Source organism: Ictalurus punctatus, chromosome 4 (genome assembly GCF_001660625.3).
Source record: "Ictalurus punctatus breed USDA103 chromosome 4, Coco_2.0, whole genome shotgun sequence".
Lineage (NCBI taxonomy): Eukaryota > Metazoa > Chordata > Actinopteri > Siluriformes > Ictaluridae > Ictalurus > Ictalurus punctatus.
Window position 1 is genome coordinate 24,157,833 of NC_071284.1, and position 13,007 is coordinate 24,170,839.

Sequence of the window (13,007 nt, forward strand, 5' to 3'; positions counted from 1 at the left end):
GAACTGGTGACTGTAAATACTATAGCATATGATATCATACTCTATAAACTATTCAGTGAGCCCTCGTGCCCTGTGGGTGGGAGTGGAGTCATCCCTGAATAGACCACCAGGACAGAAATGTTTCATCATAGGATAAAGTTAATCAGTCAGAATAATAGTAACTATTATTAGCAGTTAATCATAAATAGTTAAATTGCCAACTAGTTTGGTAGTTAGCTTCAGTAAAGTAAGGCATTAAAGAAGGACGTGTGTACCTGTTTTGCTAGAAAAATTAAAAAAGTAATTGAAAGTAGATAAAATATTCCCTTCGTATATCTTTATTACCTTGAAATTATCTGTGTGTGTGTGTGTGTGTGTGTGTGTGTGTGTGTGTGTGTGTGTGTGTGTGTGTGTGTTATATTACAGCACTGGTATTAAATTAGGTGAGTGTAGTTACTGATGCAATCAAGACCTGAAGTAGTTGCACTGTATGTTGGAACAAATGAACATACACAAAGAGAAAAAGAAAGAAAGAAAGAGAGAGAGAGAGAGAGAGAGAGAGAGAGAGGGAGAGAGAGAGAGACTTCTTGATGACCATATACAAAAAATATCAGTCTCTGATACATTACTGGTGATACAAGGGCTTTGTGCAGTCTGTGTGTGTGTGTGTGTGTGTGTGTGTGTGTGTAAGGATTAGGCTTTGCTTGTGCTGGTTGTGAGGTGGTTGTAATGAGCTGCTCTCCTCCCGCTGCTCTAGTTCAGAGCCACTGAACCACAGACTAAGACACACACACACACACACACACACACACACACACACACACACACACACACACACACACACACACACACACACACACACACACACACACACACACACACTTGCAATGGAGGTAGGTGTCAGCTCCTATTATACTCAGTGTTCCAGATACACACACACACACACACACACAGACAGCTGATCACTTTGTGGTCTTACTGTCAGGGAATACAGTACATTACAGCCGAAGCCAAAATGTGTGTGCCTCTATGCCTGTGTTACATAAATATGTTATGTATTCATGTGCAATGCATAAAGCACCTGTATTGTCATAAAGCACCGCTGCGTCTTTCCAAATTAAATATTTGCATAGAAATCAATCACAATTTTAAAAGCAAACAGTGCAACAACAGTCACTGGGTGTGTAGAACAATTTATGGTAGAAGATAATGGGACAGTATGTAGTGTGACAGCTTCATTTTACAAAATAAACAAGGGAAACTAGATAAGCTGCTAGCAGGCATTAAATAACTACATTTGTTGGAAGGCTTGGCTTGGGGCATAACTGAAATGCATAACAAAATTCATAAAAACTGTGGGCTGTATGGTCAGATTGCTTCCTAACAGCTCCAGGGTACAGGGTTTGATCCTGAGCATGCGTTACTGTCTTTGCAGATTTTTGCTTTTTTTTCATTGTGTCTATATGGGTTTCTTCTAGGTTTTCTTGTGTTCTGTCACCACATAAATCCTTGATGATGGATGGATTGGCTATTTTAAATTGCCCCTAGATGTCAGTGTGTGTGCTTGTCTGTACTGTATGTGTGATGCCCTGTTATGGACTGGCATCGCATCCCTGTTTTGCTCTGTGTTCCTGGGATATGCTCCAGATCCACCAGGACCCAGACCAGGGTAAAGCACTCACTGAAAATTAATGAATAAAAATTCTGTTAGCAGCATTGAAGGTTCAAATTAAGCACTCTTTGGAGAATTGGTGCTTTGATTATCATGCCATGGCAGCTAATCACAAAGATTGGAATGCCATATCAGTGTGCTCTGCCCAGAACTCCTGTCTGATCCATAATAAAACAATATCATCAGGATTTATTAGAGTACAGATTGAATTCTAATGTAAGTGGGCCAGCAATTTTCAGGCAAAGCATAAAGCCAGAATGAGTGCAACACTATTATAAAAAATATCCATTAAAATAAAAGTGGCATTGGAAGATGTTGTACTGTTTTGCTTGTATCACTTTGGTACATTCAATTTTACAAGCCTTTTAAAATACAGCTACATTAGTTTAGAGTTAGGGTTAAATTTAGGTGTAGCATATCATTAATTAGCTGCAGTAATACTTACTGTTTGTCAATAGAAGATCCTCATAAGGATAGTAAGAAAAAAGTGTGCGTGTGTGCGTGTGCGTGAGTGAGAGAGAGAAAAAGCTTAGCCAGAATCAAAGGTGAATGCTTGGCGGGCCACATTGAATCTGGATTAGAGGAATGTGACCACTGAGGCAGGTTTCGGCACTCCTAATCCTGTTTGATTTGCCTTCATCAAAAAATGAGAAAAAGGAACATGAGGAAAAAAATAATCACAACACCACCCATGAATTTGCTCTCGAGTTTGATCCCTGTGGTGTGAGTCCTGTTTCTCTAGAGATGCAGTCATCAGTTTTCTTTTCTCTTTTTAGATTGCATGGTGTTTTAGATTTACATGCTACATTTATTCATGTATTTTTGGCAGACACTTTTAGGACTTAAACGGAGGCAAAATCCAAACCAAGCATATAGCCTAGCAGTAAAGAGTAAAACAGTGACTCTCTGACAGTTCTAGGATTTGAACTAATAAACCTTGGTATTCCTGGTATTTAAGCTCAAAACCTTCTGGTCACTAGTGTGTCTCTGACAGATATTTAAGCTCAGCATCTTCCAGCCATTACTGGATATGTGGAAGATTTTAATTCATAAGCCTGAGGATCTCTGAGAACATTAGTTTTTGCACTTACAGCTTTCTGAGTATAAACTTCTTATAACCTTCCAGTTATATTTGGTTTCTGGAAAATATAAGTCATAATCTTCCTGTCATGATTTCCCCTTGAAGCAGCGTGCTCTAAGCGCGAATGTGCGAGCACCTGCTTTTCCATTGTTGACATTAGTGACATCTGGACACGTGTGTTTTGTTTATGTTTCTGTCATGTCTCCCTGTTCTGTCATTGGCTGGGATTTCACGTGTGTCTGTATTGCCCTCAGCTGCTAGCAGTTTAGACACTGATCAAGTCCACATATATACCACGCGCCTCCTAGCACACAACGCGGAAGATTATCGTAGCGTTAGATTAGTTCGTTTAGTACTCATAGTCACGTTCCATGTTTAGAGTTAGTTCATGCTGGATTATCCGCTCCCAGTTCCTCGTCATAGTTCATGTTTCTCATTTTGTTTATTGACCCTGTTTTCCGTGACCACGACCTTGATTCATGTTTAACCCTGTGTATGCCTGTTTGCCGATCGCCTGACCTGTGCCTGTTTTGGATTACATTTTTGGATCACGTTTTGGATTTGTCTGCCTGTCTCTCTTTTAAAATAAACAACTGTTCATACTGCACTTGCATCCGTCCTATATCCGCTCCGTCACGATACGTGACAGAATCTTCCGCCCTAACATGGATGCAGCAGGAGGACAGGGGAGACATCACGCTACAACGGGAGTAGCAGGACAATATCTTATCGGGAAACGTTCCGATTACTGGCCGCATTTCTTGTCCGTGCAGTTTCCTCAGCGGTACGCCATTGAACTGCCGCCAGAGACAGCGGGATTGGGGAGCTACCCGCTGGAGTTCCTCTTCAGCTGCCAGGAATATTTCTGCAGCCTGGTGTATCCCAAGCCTACTAAGAGACAGTGGATCGGGTTCTCGGTGTCCAGGTTTTGCGGTCTGGCCCGTGACTGGGCGGAGCAGCTGGTGAGCACTGGGTCCTCTGCCCTCCAGGATGTCACTCAATTTGCAGAACTTTTTATGGAGGAGTTCACGCAACCAGGGCAGCTTCATGGTCTGGATTTACTGGGGTGGAGAGTCAATGGACAGCCCCAGCCTGACCTGCCCTTTAACCTCTATTATGAGGGGATTGACAGGTCAGCCTCCACCAATCTGCTTCAGTTTCCAGCCAACGTGGAGGAGGTGGCACCGACATGCATGTCTGAGGGCTGCAGGAGGGAGACCAAGCTACAATGCCCTACCTGCAAAAAACTGGGTCTCCAGGAAGCATTCTACTGCTCTCATGAATGCTTCATGAGCAGCTGGAGGGAGCATGAGAAACTCCACCGGAGAGCCCGTGCAGAGATATAGCCCGGGGTCAACAGGGTGACCTCGGAGCGCCCATCGGAGGTCTCAGCACCTGAGCCCCAGCCGGAGGTGAACCTGGTGACCTCAGAGCTCGATCCTGAGACCCACAAGGTGGGTTCACCTGCCGAGCTTCAGCTAGAGGTCAACAGGGCGGCCCCAGCATCAGAGCCCCAGCCGAAGGTTAACCTGGCGACCTCAGAGCTCGAACCTGAGACCCATGAGGTGGGCTCACCTGCCGAGCTCCAGCTAGAGGTCAACAGGGAGGCTCCAGCACCAGAGCTCAACCCTGAGGTCCAAGTCCAGTCTCCAGTCTCTGAAGTCCAAGTCAAGTCTCAAGTCTGTGAAATCCAAGTCAAGTCTCAAGTCCCTGAGGTCCAAGTCAAGTCTCAAGTCCCTGAGGTCCAAGTCCAAGTGAAGTCTCCAGTCTCTGAAGTCCAAGTCAAGTCTCATGTCTCTGAAATCCAAGTCAAGTCTCAAGTCCCTGAGGTCCAAGTCCATGTCAAGTCTCCAGGCACTGAAGTCCAAGTCAAGTCTCAAGTCTCTGAAATCCAAGTCAAGTCTCAAGTCCCTGAGGTCCAAGTCCAAGTCAAGTCTCCAGGCACTGAAGTCCAAGTCAAGTCTCTTAAATCCAAGTCAAGTCTCAAGTCCCTGAGGTCCAAGTCCAAGTCAAGTCTCATGTCCCTGAGGTCCAAGTCAAGTCTCCAGTCTCTGAAGTCCAAGTCAAGTCTCAAGTCTCTGAAATCCAAGTCAAGTCTCAAGTCCCTGAGGTCCAAGTCCAAGTCAAGTCCCAAGTCTCTGAAATCCAAGTCAAGTCCCAAGTCTCTGAAATCCAAGTCAAGTCTCAAGTCCCTGAGGTCCAAGTCCAAGTCAAGTCTCAAGTCCCTGAGGTCCAAGTCAAGTCTCCAGTCTCTGAAGTCCAAGTCAAGTCAAGTTCCTGATGTCACGTCCAAGCCTGCTGATCCAGTTGACCAAATTCCACTAATATCTAAGCCTAACAACCAAGTTCTGCTCACGCCCAAGTCTACTGACATGGCTGACCACGTTCTGCTCACACCCAAGTTTACTGATACGGCCAACCAAGTTCTGCTCAAGCCCAAGTCTACTGATATGGCTGACCAAGTTCTGCTCATGCCTGAGTCTACTGATATGGTCGACCAAGTTCTGCTCACTCCCAAGTCTAACGACACGGCCGACCACATTCTGCTCAAGCCCGAGTCTACTGACCCGGTTGCCCAAGTTCAGCCCAAGACCAAGTCTACTGACCCGGTCGCCCAAGTTCAGCCCACGCCCAGGTCTACCGACCCGGTCGCCCAAGTTCAGCCCACGCCCAAGTCTACCAACCCGGTCGCCCAAGTTCAGCCCACGCCCAAGTCTACCGACCCGGTCGCCCAAGTTCTGCTCAAGCCCAAGTCTACTGATATGGCCAACCAAGTTCTGCTCACGCCCAAGTCTAACGACACGGCCGACCAAGTTCTGCTCACGCCCGAGTCTGCTGACACGGACAACCAAGCTCTGCTTTCATGCTCCGCCGAGGACTTTGCTCAGCCTGCCTGCCCTGCTGTGGTCATCGCTCTGCCTTCATGCTCCGCTGAGGACTTCGCCCAGCCTGTCTGCCCGGCTGTGGTCGTCGCTCAGCCTGCCTGCCCTGCTGTGGTCGTCGCTCTGCCTTCATGCTCCGCCGAGAACTTCACCCAGCCTGTCTGCCCAGCTGTGGTCGTCGCTCAGCCTGCCTGCCCTGCTGTGGTCGTCGCTCCGCTTTCATGCTCCGCCGAGGACTTCGCTCAGCCTGCCTGCCCGGCTGTGGACGTCGCTCTGCCTTCATGCTCCGCCGAGGACTTCGCTCAGCCTGCCTGCTCGGCTGTGGTCGTCGCTCTGCCTCCCTGTTCAGCCAGGGACGTCGCTCCGCTTCCCTGCGCCACCAAGAACACCGTGCGGTTTCCTGGCTCTGCTTGGGACATTCAGCCCAGGGGCCGGGGCCGACAATGAAATGGGATGACTCATGGCACTCCGGGTGGAGTGCCTTTGGGGGAGGGGTTCTGTCATGATTTCCCCTTGAAGCAGCGTGCTCTAAGTGCGAATGCGCGAGCACCTGCTTTTTCATTGTTGACAGTAGTGACATCTGGACACGTGTGTTTTGTTTATGTTTCTGTCATGTCTCCTCCCTGTTCTGTCATTGGCTGGGATTTCACGTGTGTCTGTATTGACCTCAGCTGCTAGCAGTTTAGATGCTGATCAAGTCCACATATACCGCGCGCCTCCCAGCACACAACGCGGAAGATTATCGTAGCGTTAGATTAGTTCGTTTAGTAGTCATAGTCACGTTCCATGTTTAGAGTTAGTTCACGCTGGATTATCCGCTCCCAGTTCCTCGTCATAGTTCATGTTTCTCATTTTGTTTATTGACCCTGTTTTCCGTGACCACGACCTTGATTCATGTTTAACCCTGTGTATGCCTGTTTGCCGATCGCCTGACCTGTGCCTGTTTTGGATTACATTTTTGGATCACGTTTTGGATTTGTCTGCCTGTCTCTCTTTTAAAATAAACACTGTTCATACTGCACTTGCATCCGTCCTATCTCCACTCCATCACGATACGCGACACTTCCAGTCAACATTGGGAACAGATGATGATGCGACATGTGGATGGGTCAACAGGGACAAAAACAGCGCAGACCTGACCGGAGGGCTTTTCGTATGCAAATGTATAAACACCTAATAAGAACTGATTTTATTTGAGTACTCACAAATCCAATATTTTCCTCATTATTTAGCCCGCATTATTGGATTAAATTAGTGAAGAATCTTAATATTGTGCAAAATATTTCTTTCCAGGCTGAGCTCCATACCTCCATCAGCACAATTGATGTGGTGAATCGTTTTCAGATGAAGATTGAAGGTGGAGAAGACGAAGACAGTGGTGATGGAGGAACAAATCCAGAATGCAGAGCAATCTCTACAATTTTCCAGCCTGTTTCTGATAACCAGATGCATGGCATACGAGTATGACACACACACACACACACACACACACACACACACACACACACAGTGGGGGAAATAAGTATTGAACATGTCAACATTTTTTTCAGTAAATATATTTCCAATGAGTCTATTCACATGAAATTCTCACCAGACATCAGTATTAACTCAAGAAATCTGAAAATATAATGAATTCACAACATTAAAGTTAAATAAAGCTATGTGCAATAAAGTGGAATGACACAGGAAAAAAGTATTGAACACGCTAAGAAAAAGCAGTTCTTCAAGGCAAGGTAAGGCAAGGAACCAACTGAAATCCATAAGTAGTTAGAAAGTAATTATACCTCCTATCTGTGCAAATTAATATCAGAAGCTGGCGTGTCATGTACCTTAAGGCCATGGTCATTAAGTGCACACTCACTGCCAGGCCAAGGCGTTGATAATGCAAAGCTGGCACCAGTCTAGTGGTGCTGGAGGTTCGGAGGGACCGTGGTGCAGTATGGGGTGTGATAAGTGATTTGAGGTAAGTGGGTGTTGGTCCATTTTTGGCTTTGTAGGCAAGCATCAGAATTTTCAATCTGATGCAGGCAGCTACAAGAAGCCAGTGGAGGGAGTGTAGCAATGGGGTGGTATGGGAGAACTTTGAAAGGTTGAAAGCAAGTTGAGCAGCTGCATTCTGGATCAGTTGCATAGGTTGAATGGCACCCAGAGGCAGACCTGCCAGGAGTGAGTTGCAGTAGTCCAGTGTCAAAATGACAAGAGACTGAACCAGCACCTGATTCTATGGTTTAGCACCATGTAGCTTCTCAGTGACAGCCAAAAGGGCAGTCTCTGTGGAATGTGCTGCTTTGAAGCCAGATTGGTTAGAATCTTGGAGGTTGTTCTGTGAGCGGTACAGAGACAGTTGATTGTAGACAGTGCGTTCAAGGATTTTAGAAAGAAAAGAGAGAAGTGATACCAGTCAGTAGTTGCCGATGTTGGAGGGATCCAGAGTGGGTATCTTAATGATGGGAATACTGTACAAACACTGGTAGGTGTGTCAAGAAATGAGGACATGGGAGCCATGCTTTGGAGAGCATGACTTGATTTTTTTTTTTCCTCTCTCTCTGTTTACCGGGGTGCTTTTCATTACCTTGTTTGGGAAAAAGCCACGCACGCAGGCACACATGCACGTGTAACAGGTATAGAAAACACTCCTTAAATTTAATGTGTAGAATTACACAAAAAGGAGAGGTGTACCTGATGTGACTGTCTGTTTGTGTGAGTGCTTTCCCTTTTGGTTGTCGTGATGTCATTGGGTTGTGTAATTTCCTGTTTTGGCTGCTCCTCCTCTTCCCTTTCATGTTATGGTTGAATGGGAGAGGTAGGATTTTATTTAGCTCTGATTAATCTAATTTCATCTTTATTTGAAACATCATTTATATACTTATTTACTCATTTTAATTTGTATATAATATATATGTATATTGTTATTTTATTTATCTGTGTGATTTTTTTTGTGTTTTGTTTCAACATGTGCTCCCCCCCGCCCTTTTGTGTTATGGTTGAATGGGAGAGGTGCTCCCCCCTTTCGTGTTATGGTTGAATGGGAGAGTGCTCCGCCCTTTCGTGTTATGGTTGAATGGGAGAGAGAGAGGAGAGAATAAATGAGAAGTCGACCCAGTTGCCGTCCACCTTTTTCTTTGGATAAAATAAAACACAACGCAGACTACAACCAGTTACACATGCACACACAAGATGTTGCGTGAGCTTCAAACTGTGGGAAGCACCTTTGCGTGTGACCGGTATCTGAAGTCTGTGTAAAATCATACATATTTATAGGCCTGCCGTGGTCAGTTGATGTGGCATTTCACGCATAGCATGACTATAAATAGCACTTGTAAACCATGTCATCAACTTCTCTTTGTTTGAAGTGAAGATGCAATTTACAGGCATACCTCAGTGTGACAAAGCTACACGATGTCTTGTTACCTTCTCAGGGAACAGGGTCATAACCCAAATGTTCCCTTTCAAAGGTAATTCACTGTTGCGTGAGCTTCACGCTGTGGGTAAGACTATACCTACTCTGTCATACTGAGGGTATGGCATGTCCAAAAAGGTCAGAGTCTGAGGGTCACTGCAAAACCCTCGACACTGGGGTGGAATCTATATCTAAACTGTAATACCGAATGAATGTGTGTGATGTAGACCACTCCGCCGCAGAAGAAACATCCTGTAAGGGTACCCCTTTGGATAAGCCTTTGAGGAGGTGACCCCCCTAGTGGAATGAGCCCTTATACCCAGAGGCATAGCGAGACTGCATGTGTGATAAGCAATAGATATTGCTTCCACTATCCAATTAGAGATGCGCTGCTATGGCACAGTATCACCTCTACGGTCAATGCCAAAGCAGAGCAGCAACTGCGCCGACTTATGCCAGTGGCCGGAGAGGAGGATGTAAGTACTAAAGAGTCCTTACTGGACACAGTAGGTGCAATCTTTCTTGTTCTGGTGTAAGGAACGGAGGAGGGCAGAAAGCCTACAACAGTACCGGCTGGGCAGCAGACATAGGCACTTTAGGAATATAATCTGGCCTAGGACATAGGAGTGTCTTGGCTAATCCAGGGGAAAAGTCAAGGCAGGAAGGGACAACAGAGAGAGCTTGCAGATCTCCTACTTGTTTGAGAGATGTCTAGGCCAGCAGAAGCTTCTGAGTTTAGAGTCAGAAGTTTCTCTGAGGCTTCTCTAAGGGCTCAAATGGGGCACCTGACAGACCTTCCAGGACCACAGAAAAGGTCCCAGGAAGGTATGTGTGGACTGCAGATGGGCCTCAGCCATCTGGCACCATGATGTTGAGGATGTTGCCCCACAGAGGCTCCATCAATAGGGGCATGGCTGGCCAAAATGGTGGCCACATAGACCCTAATTGTAGAAGGAGCCAACCCTGCTAAGAAATGTCCTTGTAAGAACTCCAGGACTGTAGCTATTGTGCAGTTTACTGGGTCTAACTAACGTTCCTCATACCACGAGACAAAAAGTGGCCACTTGAAAGCACACAATTTTCTCATGGATGGAGCTCTATCGTTTAACATGGTCTCTACAACCTCGGTTGAGAGACCGGAATCTATGAGCTGGTGTCCCTCAGGGCCATGTGTGTACCATGGCATCCAGCCCTAATGGTGCGGGAGGAGTGAGGGCGAACCATAATGGGCAGTGTGTTGTCTCCTCGGAGGCAAACACATCCACTTCCGCTTGGCAGAACCTCCGTCATATGGACTCCACCACCTATGGATGAAGCATCCAATCATCAGGCCTCAGCCCCTGGCTTGACAGGATGTCTGCCCCCACATTCCTGTTGCCCAGAATGTACATTGTATTCACTGACAAAAACTTTGTCTCCGCTCAGAGAAGTTGCGCCACTCAGTTGCACCTGCCTGAAGAGGGGGCATGAATGTAAATCTCCCTGGTGGATAATATATTAGACCACCGCTTTATTGTCTGTCACAACTAACACATGGTGACCTCTGAACTGAGGTAATATATTTTTGTGCTAGGAATACAGACCTTATGTATGTCACTCTAGATAAGGTCTGCTCCAGAGACCGTGAGCTTGCTGGCCATGTAAGATTGTGCCCCAGCCTATGAGGGAGGCATTTGTCATTACCGTCTTGCGGTAAGGAGATGCCCCTAGAGTGTGACCCGAGGCTAGAAACCGGGGCCACCTCCAAACTCTCAGAGCACATAGGCATCATTGCATGACACTGATTACTTTCAGGGGTTTCTTCCTCGGATGAAATCCCCAACCTTTCTGGCACCACTGAAATGGTCTCATGTGCAATAGGCCCAGTGGTATGACGTTGGCTGCTGTCGTCATAAGCCCCAACAATCTGTTGTAGAGACTGGAGGGGATGCCCAGACCCAACTTTTTCTTGTGCAATGTTAATAGGATTGCACAATGTTGATAGGGCATATCTATCCACTATGTGTGTTGGGGATAGATATGCCTTGATTGTAGTCAAATCCCATATAACCCCTAGAAAAGCCTTCTGAACAGGAGAAAGCATACTTTTCTTGATGTTCAACCTGAGCCCCAAGCTCCTTATGTGGGTCATCCATATAGTTTCGTAAATGGATGCCCTGGAGTCACAAGCGAGCCAGAGTGGCATCCATGGACTTAGTGAAGGTGAAAAGGGATAAAGTTCAGCCAAAGTGAAGAACCCGGTATTGACACATGTTGCCTCCAAACGGAAACCTCAGGAACTTTCTATGACTGGGCAATATATCTGTGTGGAAATATGCGTCTTTTAGGTCTATCGTCACCAACCAGTCCTCAAACTGAATCTGTGGAATGATATGTTTGAGTGTCAACATCTTGAACCTGTATGTCTGAAGAGTATGGTTCAGATGACGTAGATCTAAAATTGGCTGCATACTCCCAGCTTTTTTGCAGACTGGGAAATAATGACATTGGCTGGGGGGGCCCTACTGTAATACTGTGGGCTAACTGCCATAATAAAGTCTCATCTCCTGATATCTCCCTCCGTGACCCATCAGGACTGCTTCTTTTTTGTCTGATTGGCACTGATAATATTTATTATATTAAGCCTACTAGCAGGCTGCAACTGTGACTGCCCAGTCCCCCTGGCTTTCTGTGGGCAGAGGCGGACCACCACACTCGCCTTCTGTGCCTCCCTCACACTGTGATGTGGGCGATGACGTCATCTGCACTGCTGAACAGGCCAGAAGGTTCAACAGGAGCATCCAGAAGGGAGAGCTTATCCTTATCTGCCATGCTTGAGAGGTTGAGCCATAGGTGCCTCTTCACCGCATCCATGCTACCCATAGAATGGCTGATATGATGGTCTTTTTTGCCTGATCAACCGAAGAGACAAATCTGTGGCCCAGTGAAGCTCCACTCCACACTCATTCAGCAGGTCTGCCTGGTAGGCCTGCAACACTGCCATTGTATGCAGCAATCCACAAGCGAGGCCCGCTGCTGCATAGGCTATGCCAGCCAATACTGAGGTGGTCTTACATGGCCTGGCTGGTCCCCATAATTTCGCTGCCGTTGATGTAGAGAGGTAGCTCACAAGCGCCTCCTCCACCTTTGGCATAGAAAATCTTTACCTGTATTGTTCATTCCCCATGATTGCCAAATAATCTGGCTTATAAATATGGCTGATGTATGGATTTCCCCAGAAGCATGATATTTCATGATGTACCTCTGGGGGAAAAAGGGGATTTTTTTTTTGGTGTGATGGAGTTTTATTTTTATTGGGAAGAAAGCAGTCATCCAGCCTGCCATGAGCCACTTCTTCTTCCCTGGGCCAGTCTAATTTCTAGTTTCTCAATTGCCCCAGTGATCACTTCGAGCATCTGTTTATAGGACTGAGAGCTGCTCTCCATTCTTGATGCACTGGCTCCCAGTTGGTTGATTCTCCATGCTGTAAAGAGAAGTCGCTTTGTGAGATCCAAAACCGGAACCAGAGAGTGTGATCCAGATGAAAAAGCAAGAGATGGTGGTTCCTCCTCCAGATCAATATGGGAACCCAGGATCTGAGCCGGCTGGCTGCCTCGACAGTGGCCGGCCCAGAGCCCTAAGGTTCCAAAACTCATCTCACTGTGGCTGAGAAGAGAGAGAGCCAAGCGTGTTCACAATGAGTGCAGCCAGCCCCCTCGAGGTGGTGCTGTAGCATGCTCTTCTGCCAAACACTTCACACAAAAAATGTGTCCACCCCCCGGTAATAAAATGAGACCAGTGGGTAACACACTTTCTGAACTCTCTATGGCTCATTGTGTTTGACAGGATAGTGACAGAAAAGAAAAGAAATATATGTGTATGTGTATGTGTATGTGTGTGTGTATATATATATATATATATATATATATATATATATATATATATATATATATATATATATATATATATATTTAGTATATCACAAAAGTGAGTACACCCCTCACAATTTTGTAA

General features: G+C 46.2%; 1 protein-coding gene across 4 annotated transcripts in view; it reads left to right on the forward strand.

Annotated features, from left to right (window-relative positions):
* The window catches only part of zbbx (zinc finger, B-box domain containing), a 78,357-nt gene that overhangs the window by 14,849 nt on the left and 50,501 nt on the right, over positions 1-13,007 (forward strand). For all 4 annotated transcript variants that reach the window (XM_047153224.2, XM_047153225.2, XM_047153227.2 and 1 more), the window contains exon 8: positions 6,908-7,075. In XM_047153224.2, coding sequence (XP_047009180.2) covers positions 6,908-7,075 — 168 coding nt within the window. The remainder of the gene's footprint in view (positions 1-6,907; positions 7,076-13,007) is intronic.